The following is an 18,148-nucleotide window of genomic DNA, read 5'->3' on the forward strand; positions in this document are numbered from 1 at the left end:
GAACATAACCTATTAATGAATAATAATTTGTAAAATGATACAAATCATGCAAATGATACATGCAGAAGAACATAACCTATTAGTAGTGTCAAAACCATGATGTCTTCAAGACTAAACATAACTAACCTCAATGATTTCAAACGTTGTCAACCTTGACCATATTTTCTCCTTATCAATCGCTTGCTGCAGCTGCTTCTGAACCAAATTTAGCCAGAAAACAACCTCTTCTGAAACTCTCTTTTGCTCTAAAAGCTGCAGCTCGAGGACCGAAATGTACGAGAAACTCTCTGTGTAGACCAACATCCGTTATAGAATTATAAGCTTGACTTGTAGGAATTAAACCAGCCAGCATTATCCATCAAACTACCAGTTATCTCTGTGCTCATGGAAAAGCACCATAGAAATACACACTAACTCAGAGTGCCGTAGTACTAAAAGAATGTTGGAGATCAAAATATAAACTACATTATCCACTTTTTAACATCCATGAAATGAATGACTATCTTTATTCACAATAAAATACATGAGGGTTATTAAAACCAAACCTCTTCACCATAGACATATACAACTGGACAGGCCACGCCGTCACTGCCATTGCATCCACGTTCTTAAGAAATCCTTAGGCAATGAATATAAAAATCACGTAGAACAATATGCTGCAAATAAATTCAATGGATCCATATGGTGCTATTTGAACTCACTAGTTTATGGGATTTCACAGTAGCCTATGTAATCTGCTTTTCAGTTGACAGTCCTGTAAGGTTCACATGGATGGAACTTGGAAGATACAATTCATATGAAACATATCATTTTTGCTATTTAAATTGTTTCTGTATAAAAAAGTGAGATTCAAAAATATTATGATGAAGTAAAATTCTAGAAATGAGAAAATCCAGCCCCACACAAAGTTAAAGATGGATTAGAATTGGATCATCAAGAGTATCAAAACCATTTGCCAAAGTGAGTCAAGGGTAATCAAGGGTAACCATTCAGTGAAAATGCAAGGATGCTGATACTCATAGTATTTATTGGCATAAGCCAACAATATTGAACCGGAAAAAAAAAGGAGTAACCGTTCAACACAAATCTAGCAGTGTACATTAGAAACCTGCATACCAGTTCCTTGACAAAATGATTGAACCTGAAAACAATAGAAAAAATCCAATAAATATTCAACCTAAATACTATATATATATTACAAACAATGTTTCAAAACAAAAATAGAACACTAATTATAGGTACAACATCAATCTCAGCAAAAGAATTATTGTAAAAACATCTAATAAGTCAATTTAAAACCAATACATACTCTTAGATATAAAATCAATATAAACATAATACCTAGAAAATCATATATCATCACTCAAATTCATCAAACCAATTTTCTATTCTAAAAATCCTAACCACAAATTATCTCATTTTCATTATCAACACCAACAAAATCAAAACCCTAACTTTCTTGTTCTTGAACCCATTGTCTTACATTCGTCGAGATTCATACCTTTATTCACATTTTTCAACAAAAGATTGAAACCCATAAACTTATCTCCATCAAGATTCCTAGAAACCTTCATATCTTCTGTTGACGAAGAACCCAGCTAGAAAACAACAGATGACGCTTGAACAACCTAAAAAACAAAAATATGATTCGTTAAAATCAAACACGTAAAGTCCAATCTAAAAAAAAAGAATGAAAAATAGATTTGCAGTTCGTAATATATCTCAGATTTTAGAATGCTAGAAACCAAAAATGCTTAAGGTGTTTGAGAATCAAAAGTAGAAGAAGAAGAAAGTTGAAGGTTGAGTTGAAGAATGAGGAATGAGAAGAGAGATCGTTCTGATGAGAGAGAAAAGAAGTTGCGTGTGTTTGTATTTATTGGGTTTCTACAGCAGAAAAAAGTGAGGTCTTGGGAGGGAGCAGGATAGTGTACACTCAAAGAGTGTTTGGAGTTTAAAAAATGTACTTTTTCAGTTAATATATTGTTCTATATGAACTACTAAGACAACATATTTTTAAAAATTGTACCCAAATCAAAGTAACTATAATTGAGTTCAAACTAAAAGTACATATTTGTTGCAAAAAGTAAATTTTGGACACAAAATGCCCCTAAATTGATGAGGTGGAGGACAAAGACAAAATGTTAAATTTGTGTTTTCTAGAGCATCTAATTTTCTTATATTATAGATTGAAAATCAACCGTCCAAATCAGAGACAAAATACATATTCAAAGGCTACATCGTTCCATCAAATAAAATAAAGAGGTGGAAATACTGAGTACAATAAATAGGAGAATCATTCTCCGATGAAATGGTATTAAATTTTTTTTAATCATTTTTTACCAAAACTAACTCCGAAGTTTATATAATTTTTTAAATATTTTTTATCAGAACTAACTCCGAAGTTTATATAGGGTCTGTTTGGTAAAAAGAGCGGTTGACTGATAAGCTAGCTGATAGCTTATAACTTATGACTGATGGCTGATGACTGATGACTTATAGCTTATAGCGGATGGTTGAGACTGATAGCTTATAAGCTCATTGAAGTGTTTGGTAAAATTAGCGGTTCAATTAACTTATAAATGTAAAATGACATAAAAGATATTTAATATATAATTATTTTATTTTAAATTAAAATAAATTATAAGGGTTAAAAATGGATTTTAATTAAAATAATAAGGATAAAAAAGGAAGAAAAAGTAATAAGCTATAAGACATAAGCTAAAACGCTATTTGAAATAGCGTCTAGAAAATAAGCTATAAGCTGGTAAAATAAGCTATAAGCTCGTGATGAAAAGACTGTTACCAAAAGGGTCTAAATTATCATATGAGCTTATAAGACATAAGACATAAACTATAAGCTCGAAAAGGCATTGGCTAATATGCATAAGGATTTTCCTTATGCACCATGCATAAGTCAATCTAAGCCATTGGATCATATTTTTAATCTAATATTGAGTATTGAGTATTGACTATTGAGTAATGAGTATTGACTATTGAGTAATGAGTATTGACTATTGAGTAATAATTATAATTTGATCTAATGATCCAATGGTCAATAATTCTCTATGCACGGTGCATAGATTTTTATCTATGCACCGTAACTGCACCCGCTCGAAAATATGTCTTACCAAACAGAGCCATAATGTAGACTTTTATTTTTAAAACCAATCTTACATTTATTTATTTATTTAATCAAATAAATTATTCAATTTATATGTTATAACTACTTAACAATATTTATGACAAACCAAGCTATAGTATCATCGCACAAATATTCGCCGAGTTTGCTTTAATAGCTGTAACCAAAAAACCTTTAGACAAATGTTTAGTTCCTTCAAGCAGCAGTTAGAATGATTCTTTTCTCCAAATTTGACGTCTCATTTAGAAAAAGTTAAAGACGAGAATGGAAACAACTACAATAAACATCCCTTCTTGTTCCGTAGATTCGTGAAAAAGCGCTTTCACAATAGTATCGTAAAATACCAAAATTACAAACGTAATAATTTTAAGTCACTTTTAACGAACAAATAATATAAGGCCACGTGGTTCTAAAAATTCATAAACCAGAAGCACTTTTGGATAACGCTTATTCGGTTTTGAGTTTGTCATGAACTGTGAATTCCCAAATTGAGAATGGCAATTTCATCATCTCTCTCCGTTTCACCACCGTGTGTTGCCTCCGTCTCCGCTCCTCCAAGGTATACACTTTCCCCTCTAATTCAATTCAATTTTCTTACAGTTTTATTGAAATTTTGCTTCAAACCTCGTATGAATCGTTCAGGCGCATAGATAATGCAAAGCGCTTCAACAACAAAAAATTTACATTAGAAACGAAAAAATGTTGTTCAAGAAGGTTGATTCTTCAGTTTCTGGGAATTAACCATGTATTATGTTATGCTGCTCCTGCTCTGGCTGCACCAATTATGGATATGAATGAACCACAAGTCATACGGTTTGTCTGTTTTCTTTTCCATTTTGTATATTTATTTTAACTATGTGAAATGAAATAGTGCAGTGCTTTGTGATGTATATGGTTTGTTGTTTTTTATGTGAAGCATCTAGGACTTTGAAGCTAGCCAATGGAGTCAGAGTTCAAGGTAATAAAAAGTTTAAACCTTATGCAATTTACTTTAATGCATAAAAAAAGTAGTTATAATTAAACTTTTAAATACTGTCGCGTAAAGGCTTTCGCGATTTCGCTCGGTACAGGTGTTGCGACCTGATTGCGGTCGTCGTAGTGTGAGTTAATCATAAATTATTCTTTATCATAAAAACGGTGAATAAGAGTTAGTATCAGCACTTTTTGATACTGTTTTGTCGCGGTTGTTTTTGTGGTAAGGGACCGTTTTTTAAGAACTTGCTAATAATAGTTTTCAAATTAGATATTATTGAAGGAGAAGGACTAGAAGCACATGGTGGAGACTTGGTTGAATTCAATTGTGTATGCCGGCGTGCAAATGGATACTTTGTTTTCAGGTGATTAATTTCATATTGTGAAATTTCCTTCTGTCGTAATATTGCAATGATGTGATTTGCAGATATATGTGCTATTAATTTCTTGTCTTAACGTTGCTTTGTTTCATACTTTGTTATTCATTATAGTACAGTAGACCAATTCAGTGGAGAAAGTAATCCTGTTATACTTCCTTTGGATGAGGATGAGGTCAGTTTTTTTCTTCCAACTTTTACGAGGTTCAAAGAGTTCATTGTGTGTACTATTCCTTTATGATTAGGTTACTTATTCATGGTAATCTTTTTTGACATAGATATAGTTAAAGGTTACCTTAATCTAAAATATAAAATTAGAAACTTATACTGCCTCATTTGATATATGTATATGTTGTTGAATTTTGATACATTAGTTGAGTGGTTAAGTGACTGTGATTATGGATGTGACTTGTGGTCACCTGTTCTGATATTAGAGTTAATTGATATTGTTATGTTAGTAAGGTTAGTTACACAAGTTAATTACACAAGTTAGTTACACCTAACTTTCTATTATGTCAGAATAAGTCATTTATGATTGACCCACACTTTGTATATATAGGTCATCATTACTATGAAATAAACAAGCTCAATGTCATTTTCATTCACCATATTTACATTGTATTGTCTAATTCAACGTTATTATTTATCGATATGTTGGATATGAGTGTAATTTACGTCAAGATTTATAAAATATCTTGAAGGGGATTTGCTAGTTAACCTATTTGTATCTGGTTTGCGGATGAGGGCGAATCGACCTAAAACTTAATGTGTCCACACCCTGCTTAAAAATTTTAATTGTGCAACCATCTTAAGATTTCCAACGTCCCTCAAAACAAGATCTAAGAACAATTAGGGAATGTTTGAATTGAACTATTTGAATTTATCTTTTCACATAAACACTAGTGAAAGTGTTTAGGAGAACTTATAAAATAACATATGACATATCCATATGTTGTTTTCAGCTTATTTTCTTAAGCTCTCTAAGATAACGTATGAAAATAACTTATAGCTTATATGAAAATAATTTGACTTCGCTTTATCTTTTGTTTTAGAAATAATGACATAAGTACTTAATTAAGCTGGTTATAAACAAGGTCTTATTGTCATGTTAGTAGTAACTAGCAAGTATATGTAATTGTAGTAATTGACCACATTCCTGCTACTTATATATGTCAGGGTGAGAAGGGGCTCCTTAGATAGTGATCCTTCTTAGATTTAGCAGTATAATTTTCAACTTGTTCTTATATTTTCAGAGACCAATAATCTTGATGCTGGTGGAAAAAAAAGATGAGCAAGACAATTTAGTTAAGCTAGAAGCATTTCTTTGCCATCTCAATTGAATTATGGTTTCATTATTTCTACATTCTGCAAATTTGAAGATTCAATTTGAGTTTGCATGCCTTTGTTTTAAGAAAAAAAAAAAGATTCAATTTGAATTTACTACAAACTCGAAGAGATAATTTGCTTCATATACTGTTAGGTTTTTTGTGAGCAATTAGTGATTAATACTAAGAAATCTCATCTAATTGTAGAAGTTGCATTTTTAAACAGATGATATTGGGGTTAAAGCAGGTCCTGACTGGTATGAGAATTGGTGGTAAGTTCTAAAATATTGTCATTACTTATTTTGCTCACAAACCAATATTTCCCCTCATGTTTTTCTTATATATATACTTAAATCGACTCTTATGTATTTTTTGTCCAAACCTTTGACATACATGAACATCATAACATGACATTCTGGTTTACATAGTTATTAGTCCTATATAATATTTATTTTGTGAAAATTGTATCTTTTGATAGCATTGTGTTTACTAATGGCTTCACTTCTAGGAAAGAGAAGAGCTTTGATTCCACCTTCTGTAGGATATGTAAATGAGAACTTGAAGCCAATACCTGATGAGGTTAGACTTGCCCTTCAATACAAAAGTAATTTGTCAAATTCTTATAGAAAAATTAATGAGGTTAACGAATTTTTTAAAGGGTGTGAAAGTAGTTTGTTTTACTTATATTTGAGACCAAAGTAGCAATTGATATGGTAAAAATTTGCATGTTTGTTGCAGTTTGGTCCTCGGCGCAGTCTTCTTTCTCATGCACAGGAGCCTTTGGTATTTGAAGTTCAGCTCTTGAAAATTTTGAATGTTTCTCAATGATCTGAATCTAATTGAATTGGTTTTTTATTTTCATGTGGCAACTGGATATTTCATTGTTTTAGTTTATGATAAGCTACATATATATCTTGATCTCTCATGACAATAGTGAAAAAACAATGAAATGTTCATACAGAAATTGAAGGGAGATTGGAAGAGAGTTGTGTTAGATAGGATGGAAATTGGAAAAGGCTCGAGGAAGGTAGATATGCATATGTATAAACAACATACATCCTCAGATTTATTTATTTTGGTTATTGATTATGTTTTTAAATAGTCAATTTAGTTTTTGAATATGTTTTTCTCTAAGTCATTTTAATTTGTAAAATTATTTTTAAAAACACTATAAATAATTGTTTGTCCTAAGTGTTGTGAAATGGAGTAATCAATCATATCAAGATTGTCTGAGACAAATAACAATGCCAATCAACTAAATAATCTCAAATAAAATTAATCAGTCAAACATGTAAACAAATCTACAAAAGCAAAATTAAAATAAATAATAAATACACACAATTTGTTTATCCAATTTCATCATATCGACCCACTGCATGGAGCATTTAATTTACCATCTCTAAAATTATACCTTGCACTTCCATATTATTTTAATATAAAAAATATCCCTTGTCAAAAAATAACAACTTTTTTGAATAAAATTTTTGGTACCATGTTGAAAATTTTTGGTATTTATAAAATTTTTGGTAGTTCATTTGAAATTTTCGAAAAATTACAATTTTTTTCAGAAATTTCAAAATCTACCATTCTGTACCGAAAATTTAGTTGAAAGGTAGATTTTCGGTAGTGTATTGACTCAAAATTTTATAACGACTAGGATTTTGCCGATAGTTTTGTAGGGTTGTGATTTCACCGACAATTTTGTGCGGTATAGAATAAATCCAAAGTTGTATAAATAGGGACATATATTATAGAGAAAGACATCTTAAAAAACGACTCTTCCTCATTTTCTGATTTAGGCATAAGTGTATTTCAATGGAGACAATTCTCCTGTTGAGTTCAAGCTTCCGGATGACGCTACATCTCTTGCCAACTTGACAAATAACTTGAATGAATTGCCGCCGGATACCGATAACAAAAAGGGGAGAAAGATCGAGTTTTGTGAAGATTGAATTGATAGTAATGGAAGGATGAAATAAAACCTAATTGAGTTGAAGACCAATGAAGATGTGACAATCATGTGAAAATCATTTAGTGTAGGATAATTAAGGGGCCGATAGATTTTGATGCGCAGATTTCAAGATCTATCGAACGACATAATCAAGATGGTGAAACGTCCAGAATCATCGGGTAGTACCTAGGTTTTCATGTTTAGTTAATTTTAAATTTATGATTGTTGTACAACCTTATGTTATGTTCATCTTCGAATCGAAACACGTAACCGCCAAAAAATTATGCAATAAAAGTACTGTGAGAAGTAGTCTGAGTTACAAAATATATAAAATATACAAAACATACAACTATCAAATAAAAAATCTAAATAGGCCCATCACGGGCTGTGTGTGCTAGCCGAGATAATCCTGTAAAAACCTCACAATCTGGGTTTACCAAACCCATGAGATTATCCACAATAACAACAATCAACTACAGACGCTCCTGATCATCTGTGCCTGGTGGAGGTGGTGGTGGCGCAAGTCGTCAGCCTGTACCTCAACATAAAAAACCATAACATCAAAAGGCCCTCCAGCATCGGAAGACCCTACAACATGTGGATGAGGCAATAGTGTGATATAGTGAGATACCACTCCAAGTAACCATCCTCACACTACGATGGGTGCTGAACCCTCATTGTCATAGATCTAATGTCACGGGCAGAGCTGATGATGTGACTCTGAAACCATCTATTATTTCCCCATTCTAAAGCCTCCAGAAATGGTCGCAGGATGCCCTGGACATAACCAAACTCTCGCGGACACCTCTTAGAAAAATGTCTAGCCACTGTGGTCTCCCACCTCATATGCCCTGAATACAGGGAGGCATTGTCGAATACACGATGGGCCAGATGAGTTGTGTATGGTGTCCAGACGACATCATCTACTTCCAGAGCATCAAGCCTCCTTTGTACTCCGCAACACCACCCTGAACCGCTTGCATGGCCTTCCATCTCCTCGCCTGTGGAGCGTCTGCCGCGGCATGCCGCACTCTCCTATCACATATGCTGGGGAAATGCTCATATATCCAAAACTGGAGAAATAAAAACTAATTAATGTCACAAACAACAATTAAATAAAACCAATTAAGAAATGCTCGTATAACTAGAATAAACTCAAATAACCAGCACGCTGTCTGGTCTCAGGTACAGTCGCAACTCCAAGTGCCGTATAAATCACGGTCAATGCGGCTACTTCCGAAGCCCAGCATAGAGTCTCTAGGTTACTAAACAACCACATTTATAAAACATCAATATAAACACATGAATTATCCGCAATGAGAGTACATGCCATTAGATGTAGCATGTACGCCCTAACGACAACCTCATACCTCTCTGCCTCCACAAGTTCATGGTACTTGTCCCGTAGCCAAGACATCTGAAGGTGAAGTACCCTATTAAAATAAACTCTGCTAGCACGACATCCTCAGTGACTTGCAGGTCCTTTATAACCTGGAGTAAATCTATCGTCTGGTTAATGATAGGACCAGTAAAGAATCTACCGGCAATGGGGATATCAAACAACGAGGAGACATCATCCAAAGTGATAGTCATTTTCCCTTTGTGAGGTTTTCTTGATATTTTCCTTTCCCTGTTGGGATAAATAAAGTTCAGTGGCGACTCTATTGTTTTTTCGTGGTAGCGACATTGATGACAGAAGATAATAACATGCGATGTCAAGTGGTAAGAAGGAAGTAAGACAGAGGAAACAACAGTCTTAACACAGTCAGTTCTAAATCGTAAGACTCGGGTTTGTGGAAAAACATTGTCAAACTTTGGCCTGATTTGAAAGCCTCAACATTTTGGGATATAGGTAATGGCACGGGAGTAAATATTTGGAATGATTGCTGGTCAATGTCATGTGTCATTCAATAACGTATGGTAGTAGATAACAACATGTTGTAGTTGGAGAAAGTTGGAAACTTAGTGAATGCAAATCAAGAGTGGAATCTTAATCTCTAAACAACTTATTCGACCACGTTACAATTATAGAGATTACAACTATCCATCCTCCTAGAGCAGAACATGGTGAAGATGTTTTCTTGTGGGGAGAATCTCATAATGTAGCCTTTTCAGTTTCTAGTGCGATGGGCACATAAGTGCATGTTATTAGGAGAACATATCTGCTCTAACTTATGGAGATTTAGAATTTCCAAGAGGATGACGAATTTTGTATGGTTGATTTATCATGGAAGAATGCTTACGAATGAGTATCTATACAAACTTTCTATCTGTGATTCTTGGTGTTTAGACTGTCACAATGCAATTGAGGATATTATCCATGTGTTAAGAGATTGTGGAGTGGTTGTGTGGTTTTCCCTTATCCGAGGGGCTCACTGGGTTGATTTCTTTGATGTTAATTTACAGGACTGAATTACAAGCAACTTGGCTAATATTTATGGTTATGATGGCTCCATGAATTGGGGAGAAGCGTGGGCGACATGATGCTATAATTTGTGGTATTTGAGGAATAAACGGAAGCATGATGAAGCTTACATTATGCCTAATAACTTAGCTCACTTGATTATAGATAGGGTGAAGGAATATTCTGCTAGTGCTACTTACCAGCAAGGCGTCAACTCGAATATGCAAGTTATGAAGAACATCAGGTGAGCTTCGCCAGCAGAAGGCTGGATTGGGTTAAATATCGATGTGAAGGATAGAAAAACACTTAGAAAGGGGGGGGGGGTTTGAATAAGTGTAGCTTTAAAACTTGACAGATAAAAATAAATTGCACAGATATTTTTATCCTGGTTCGTTGTTAACTAAACTACTCCAGTCCACCCCCGCAGAGATGATTTACCTCAACTGAGGATTTAATCCACTAATCGCACGGATTACAATGGTTCTCCACTTAGTCAGCAACTAAGTCTTCCAGAGTCTTCTGATCACACACTGATCACTCCAGGAACAACTGCTTAGATACCCTCTAAGACTTTTCTAGAGTATACTGATCCACACGATCACTCTAGTTACAACCTGCTTAGATAACCTCTAAGACTTCCTAGAGTATTCTGATCCACACGATCACTCTAGTTCCTTACAACTTAATGTAATCAATTCTAAGAGTATTACAATTGCTTCTTAAAAGCTATAATCACAAACTGTGATATTTCTCTTAACGTTTAAGCTTAATCTCACTAATATATTACAACAGCAATGTAGTGAGCTTTGATGAAGATGAAGATTCTGAGCTTTTGATTTGAACAGAGTTTCAGCAAGTTAATATGAGTTGTTTTGTTCAGGATCGTTAACCTTGCTTCTCATCAGAACTTCACATTTATAGGCGTTGGAGAAGATGACCGTTGAGTGCATTTAATGCTTTGCGTGTTCCGTACAGCATCGCATTTAATGTTATACGCTTTTGTCAACTACCTCGAGCCTTGTTCACGCTGTGTCTACTGACGTAGCCTTTAGTAGCTTTTAACGTTCCTTTTGTCAGTCAGCGTAGCTTGCCACTTGTACTTTCTTCTGATCTGATGTTTGTGAATACAACGTTTGAATATCATCAGAGTCAAACAGCTTGGTGCATAGCATCTTCTGATCTTCTGACCTTGAAGTGCTTCTGAGCGTGATACCATCAGAACTTCAGTGCTTCTGTTCTCTTGTTCTTCTGATGCTTCCATAGACCCTTGTTCTGATTCTGCTTCGACCATCTTCTGATGTCTTGCCAGACCATGTTCTGATGTTGCATGCTGAACCCTTTGAGACAAAGCTTCTGAGCGCTGAATTATGCATACTCTTTATATATTTCCTGAAAAGGAAATTGCATTGGATTAGAGTACCATATTATCTTAAGCAAAATTCATATTATTGTTATCATCAAAACTAAGATAATTGATCAGAACAAATCTTGTTCTAACAATCTCCCCCTTTTTGATGATGACAAAAACATATATAAATGATATGAATTTGCGATCAGAAAGAACAGACGGCAAAAGACAAATTACACAGCTATATCATAAGCATATGAATATGTCTCCCCCTGAGATTAACAATCTCCCCCTGAGATAAATAATCTCCCCCTGAAATAAATACTCGAAGAACTTTAACAAAAGACTTCCCTGATTATTTCGGTAGAGACGATCATATAAGCTTCTGTCTTTAGAGAATTCATAGCTTCTGACTTCTGCTTCCATTGGACAGCTTCAGAACTAGAATTTCCTTAGATCCCTAGAACACTCACAGCTTCTGATTCCTGCTTCCATCTAGGACAGCTTCAGAACTTGAATTTCTTTGATCTTCTGAACATTCACAGCTTCTGATTTCTGCTTCCATTCAGGACAACTTCAGAACTTGAATTTCTTTGATCTTCAGAACATTCACAGCTTCTGATTTCTGCTTCCATCTAGGACAGCTTCAGAACTTGAGTTTTCTGAATCTTTAGAACATTCACCGCTTTGAATTTCTGCTTCCCTCGGATAGCTTCAGAGCTTTGAATTTCTACCAACATCACTTCATGCTAGATTTGTATCAGAACATTGTTGAATGTACCAGAGCATCATCAGAGCATCTCTACATCCTGAAATGTTACAGAACAAAAACTAAACGACAAAAGTCAGCATGAACGAGTCAGAACATAAAATGTATATTTGAACACATGATATGTATCAGAGCCATATAGGCTAAAATAATGTATCAGAGCAAATAGAATTTTGTCAAAGCAAATAGACAGATATGGATCAAATTCTATTATCAGTGCTTCTGATTTCTGAAGCTTGATAGCACTCAGCTTGCTTCAGTTTCCATGAGCTTATTCTTTTTACAGAATAACACTTCTTATGGTTTTTGCTTCTTGTGTTTGCTTTGAAGATTCTCTTCACTGCTTTATACCTGCAAAACACTTAAACCATATAGAACTCGCAGTTCTTGTTAGTAAATGTGTGGGAGCTTTACCCAGCAACTGATAGATTAATCAAATCATTTATCATTTATCTTCTCCCCCTTTTTGTCATATCATCAAAAAGAATATTTCAAAAGATTCAGATGAATAAGACGACAAATAAAAACACTGGAGTGTAAAACAAAGAAGGTTTTCATAGATAGACAAAAGACAAATTACAAGAGAGGAATGCAGGAAAACAGATGCAACAAGGAAAGAAAACTACAAAGACCAAAGGACTAAGATCCTAGCCTACGCAAAATTCGCGCCAGAACATCATGAATCCCGTCAGTGCTTGTAGCTTGCCTTGCCATGAAGGAGCGAAACTCAGCATTGGCTGCTTCTTGCGCGTCCAAACGAGAAGCCAGCATAGCTTGATTCTGATGAAGAGTTTCCAATGTCTCCATCAGAGCTGAGGTTTCTCCAGAAGAAGAGGCACCTGAATATCTGCCAAAAGGGACAGCAATCTCAGCAGGGTGATCTACTGGGAGATCTTCAGCTTGTGCATCTTCCATTTCCTCATCTGAGTCTGACTCAGAAGTAGCCTTAGCATATTCTGGTTCAGGCAGCTCAGAAGTTCCATCTTCCAATGCTTGAAGAATAGCTGCTAGGTTTGTTGGAGGAGTAGGACCAGCAACTTCAGCAGGATACACCACTACTGGAAAGACCATGTGAGGTGCTTTTTCAGAAGGGTTCATTCTGAACCAGTTGAACAGCCACTGAAAATCTCCAGTCAGCACAGGAAACTATGGTTTCCACACCACGATGTCTCTGCAGAGATTTCCTTCTTCCAACTTATCTGCAGGTATCTTCTTCTCAAGAACACTTCTGTTCCTGATGAGATGGTGACAGCTGCTTTCACCAGCTTCCAGCCGAAGACCACGAATACCAGGAGCTTCAGACATGATCCTTCTCTGAGTGTCTGTTGCCCTATCCAGAAAATCCTGACGAAAGGTATCCCAAAGGTTGCTTGTGGCATACTCATCCAGATGGTTAAGGTGAGCAGCACCCAGAATCTCCAACCAGCCATTTACATCAGACTGTAAAAGCTCCAGATATGATTGAGTGGTAGGGGTTGGAGGGTTGACAGTGAACCTGGAGTCGGGAAGAACAACACTGTAGGGATTAGGTGTTCTGGTGGGAAAAGGGTGTGAGAGAGATGAAGAAATGTCTGATGGATGGGTTGAAGGAGAGGAGATACCAGATGTTGAAGAAGGTGGTTCCGAGAGGGTGAATGAGGAGGAAGAGGTGGTGAAGGTCTTTGAAGAGGGAGGTGAATGAGGGGTACCGTCAAGGGAGGTGATCCTTACTTTTTTCGGTTTGGTTTCTGGATCAGCAGTTGCCTTTCTCTTTTGTTTCCGATCATTATCTTGATTCCCAGAGCTTGACGATGGATTCATGATGAAGTTGCAGATATTGGAAACTGCTAGGGTTTATGATATGAATGTAAAGAGAGAGAACGAAAAAGAAACTGTATGCAAAGTGAGAGAAATATAGGAGGGAAAAGAAACGTTTGAAGAATATAAAAAGAAAACTGAAAGAGAGTTAATGATGAAAAGCATTTAATGTTACGTGACGTGAGGAGAGATAATAATGACAAAGGACGTGATTTGCACAGTTACCTAAGTAGACGTCCCCTCAACTGCACGCACGCTTGTCCAGGAGTAGTGAACACGTGTTTACCATCTGGATAGCCAGTTACAGCTGTTTTGCTTTTAAAGAGATTCTGAATCAACTTAGACAATGAAACGTTAGTAATAACTGAATCACAATTTCTAATTGATTTCAATCAGAACTTCTTAAGAAAAAAAATTTTCATTTCAGAAGATACTCATACATAAGAATTTCTCATCTTCTCATTCTGAGCTTGTTTCTGAAGACCCATTTTGTACCGATTATATTGAATCCATCTGGTCTAGGAACAAGATCCCAAACATCATTCCTTGTAAACTGATTTAGTTCTTCTTGCATAGCAATTATCCAGTCTGGATCTTCTAGAGCATGATCAACAGAAGTTGGCTCGATCAAAGATACAAGACCTAATTGACAATCTGCATTGTTCTTAAGGAATGCTCTTGTTCTGATTGGATCATCCTTCTTTCCAAGAATGACATCTTCTGAATGACCAGAGATGAGTCTGGATGATCTTCTGACAGATGGTTCTTCAGAAATGCTTAGATTCTCCAGAGAAGCTGATACTTGATCTTCAGATTCTTTGCTTCTGAGAAGCTCTGCTTCTGATGCGTTGCTTCTTGGCTCAACAACTTCTGATATATCAATATTCCAATCTGCAAAATTATCAAACTGCTTTGGTTTTTCAGAACCAAGCTTATCATCAAACCTGATATTGATTGATTCTTCTACAATCAATGTTTCAGTATTGTATACTCTGTAGCCTTTTGAGCGTTCAGAATATCCAAGAAGGAAACATTTTTGTGCTTTGGAATCAAACTTACCAAGATGATCTTTAGTGTTCAGAATAAAGCATACACATCCAAAAGGATGGAAATATGAAATGTTGGGCTTTCTATTCTTCCACAATTCATAAGGAGTCTTATTTAGAATAGGTCTGATAGAGATTCTATTCTGAATATAGCATGCAGTGTTTATTGCTTCTGCCCAGAAATGCTTAGCCATATTGGTTTCATTGATCATGGTTCTGGCCATTTCTTGCAGAGTCCTATTCTTTCGTTCTACAACCCCATTTTGCTGTGGAGTTCTAGGACAAGAGAAATCATGGACAATACCATTTTCTTTGAAGAATTCTTCAAAGGATCTGTTCTCAAATTCACCACCATGATCACTTCTAACCTTTATGATTTTACACTCTTTTTCAGATTGAATCTGAATGCAGAAATCAAAGAACACTGAATGAGTCTCATCCTTGTGTTTCAAGAATTTTACCCATGTCCAGCGGCTATAATCATCTACGATGACTAATCCATATTTCTTCCCTCTGACAGATGCTGTTTTGACTGGGCCAAACAGATCAATGTGCAAGAGTTCTAATGGCCTTGAGGTAGAAACAACATTCTTGGACTTGAATGCAGGTTTGGAGAACTTGCCCTTCTGACATGCTTCACAAAGAGCATCCGATTTGAATTTCAGATTAGGGAGTCCTCTGACCAGATTCAGTTTGTTAATCTGAGAAATCTTTCTCAAACTAGCATGACCTAATCTTCTGTGCCAGACCCACTGCTCTTCAGAAACAGACATAAGACAAGTCACCTTCTGACTCATAAGATCTTGCAGATCTGTCTTATAAATGTTGTTCTTCCTCTTGCCTGTAAATAGGATTGAGCCATCCTTCTGATTTACAGCCTTGCAAGACTCTTGATTAAAGATTATATCATAACCATTGTCACTCAATTGACTGATAGATAAGAGGTTATGTGTTAAACCTTCTACAAGAAGTACATTAGAAATGGAAGGAGAGTTACCAGACTTTATAGTTCCAGAGCCAATTATCTTGCCCTTCTGATCTCCTCCAAACTTGACTTCTCCTCCAGACTTAAGCACCAGGTCTTGGAACATAGACCTTCTTCCTGTCATGTGTCGTGAGCATCCAGAGTCCAGGTACCATGACATGTTGTGCTTTGTCCTTTTTGCAGTCAAGGATATCTGCAATAGGAATAATCTTATCCTTAGGTACCCACATTTTCTTGGGTCCTTTCTTGTTAGATTTTCTCAAGTTCTGATTGAACTTGGGTTTAACATTGTAAGCAATAGGAGGAACAGCATGATAATTTTTTATGTGAGTTTCATGATATTTCCTAGGTTGTGTCACATGCCTTTTGGTGTGTGTTATGTGAAAACTTTGAGCATGTGAAGTGTGCCTAATATCATGGGAGTGGCCATACTTGAACTGATCATACAATGGCTTGTATGTGAATTTCATTTCATCAACAGGTTCAAGTTTGTATGGGGTTTCACCCTCAAAACCAATGCCGACTCTTTTGTTTCCAGACACAGCATATATCATAGAAGCTAGCTGACTTCTGCCAATACTTCTAGATAAGAACTTCCTGAAACTTAAATCATATTCTTTCAGAATATGGTTTAGACTAGGAGTGGATTTTTCTGAATCAGAAGGAGATCCAACATTATTGGATAATTTTAAAAGTTTTTCTTTTAATTCAGAATTCTCCAACTCAAGCTTCTTTGTTTCAAATTCAAATAGCTTTTTCAGCTTTTTGTATTTGAGACTAATCTGAGACTTGAGTTCCAGAAGTTCAGTTAGACCGGAAACTAACTCATCTCTAGTAAGTTCAGAAAATACCTCTTCAGAATCTGATTCTGATGTAGATTCTGATCCGTCATCTTCTGTCGCCATCAGCGCACAGTTAGCCTGCTCATCTTCAGAGTCTGAATCATCTTCTGACTCATCCCAGGTTACCATAAGACCTTTCTTCTTATGAAACTTCTTTTTGGGATTTTCCTTCTGAAGATTTGGACATTCATTCTTGAAGTGTCCAGGCTCATTGCATTCATAGCACATGACCTTCTTCTTGTCAAATCTTCTGTCATCAGAAGATTCTCCACGTTCAAATTTCTTTGAACTTCTGAAGCCTCTGAACTTCCTTTGCTTGGTCTTCCAGAGTTGATTTAGCCTTCTGGAGATCAGGGACAGTTCATCTTCTTCTTCAGATTCTGATTCTTCAGGATCTTCTTCTCTAGCCTGAAAAGCGTTAGTGCATTTCTTGATATTGGATTTTAATGCAATAGACTTACCTTTCTTTTGAGGCTCATTTGCGTCCAGCTCTATTTCATGGCTTCTCAAGGCACTGATAAGCTCTTCCAGAGAAACTTCATTCAGATTCTTTGCAATCTTGAATGCAGTCACCATAGGACCCCATCTTCTGGGTAAGCTTCTGATGATCTTCTTTACGTGATCAGCCTTGGTGTATCCCTTGTCAAGAACTCTCAATCCAGCAGTAAGAGTTTGAAATCTTGAAAACATCTTTTCAATGTCTTCATCATCCTCCATCTTGAAGGCTTCATACTTCTGGATTAAAGCTAGAGCTTTAGTCTCCTTGACTTGAGCATTTCCTTCATGAGTCATTTTCAAGGACTCATATATGTCATAGGCCGTTTCCCTGTTAGATATCTTCTCATACTCAGCATGAGAGATAGCATTCAGCAAAACAGTTCTGCATTTATGATGATTCCTGAAAAGCTTTTTCTGATCATCATTCATTTCTTGCCTTGTCAGCTTTACGCCTCTGGCATTTACTGGATGTTTGTAACCATCCATCAGAAGATCCCATAGATCACCATCTAGACCAAGAAAGTAACTTTCCAGTTTATCTTTCCAGTATTCAAAGTTTTCACCATCAAATACCGGCGGTCTAGTATAACCATTGTTACCGTTATATTGCTCAGCAGAGCCAGATGTAGATGCAGGTGTAGACTTTTCACTTTCATCAACCATCTTTTACTGAAGCGTTTTTCTCTTCCTGAATC

The 18,148-nt window shown here is 35.8% G+C and overlaps 1 protein-coding gene across 4 annotated transcripts; it reads left to right on the forward strand.

The window, feature by feature from the left end:
- The first annotated feature begins 3,493 nt into the window (after positions 1-3,493).
- On the forward strand, positions 3,494-6,934 carry LOC131626811 (peptidyl-prolyl cis-trans isomerase FKBP16-1, chloroplastic). 4 transcript variants are annotated; one of them, XM_058897649.1, is made up of 10 exons: positions 3,494-3,698; positions 3,782-3,952; positions 4,063-4,097; positions 4,383-4,476; positions 4,603-4,663; positions 5,742-5,792; positions 6,040-6,085; positions 6,322-6,392; positions 6,552-6,596; positions 6,704-6,934. In XM_058897649.1, exons 1-10 carry the CDS (start codon positions 3,634-3,636, stop codon positions 6,779-6,781), a joined length of 717 nt encoding a protein of 238 aa, XP_058753632.1. In that variant the 5' UTR covers positions 3,494-3,633; the 3' UTR covers positions 6,782-6,934. The 4 variants fall into 4 exon arrangements, with proteins under 4 accessions (XP_058753632.1, XP_058753633.1, XP_058753634.1 ...); XM_058897650.1 differs by lacking the exon at positions 5,742-5,792 and having other exon boundaries at positions 3,525-3,698; XM_058897652.1 differs by lacking the exon at positions 3,494-3,698 and having other exon boundaries at positions 3,789-3,952; positions 4,056-4,097.
- Positions 6,935-18,148: the final 11,214 nt, after the last annotated feature.

Source organism: Vicia villosa, unplaced genomic scaffold (assembly GCF_029867415.1).
Source record: "Vicia villosa cultivar HV-30 ecotype Madison, WI unplaced genomic scaffold, Vvil1.0 ctg.000325F_1_1, whole genome shotgun sequence".
Lineage (NCBI taxonomy): Eukaryota > Viridiplantae > Streptophyta > Magnoliopsida > Fabales > Fabaceae > Vicia > Vicia villosa.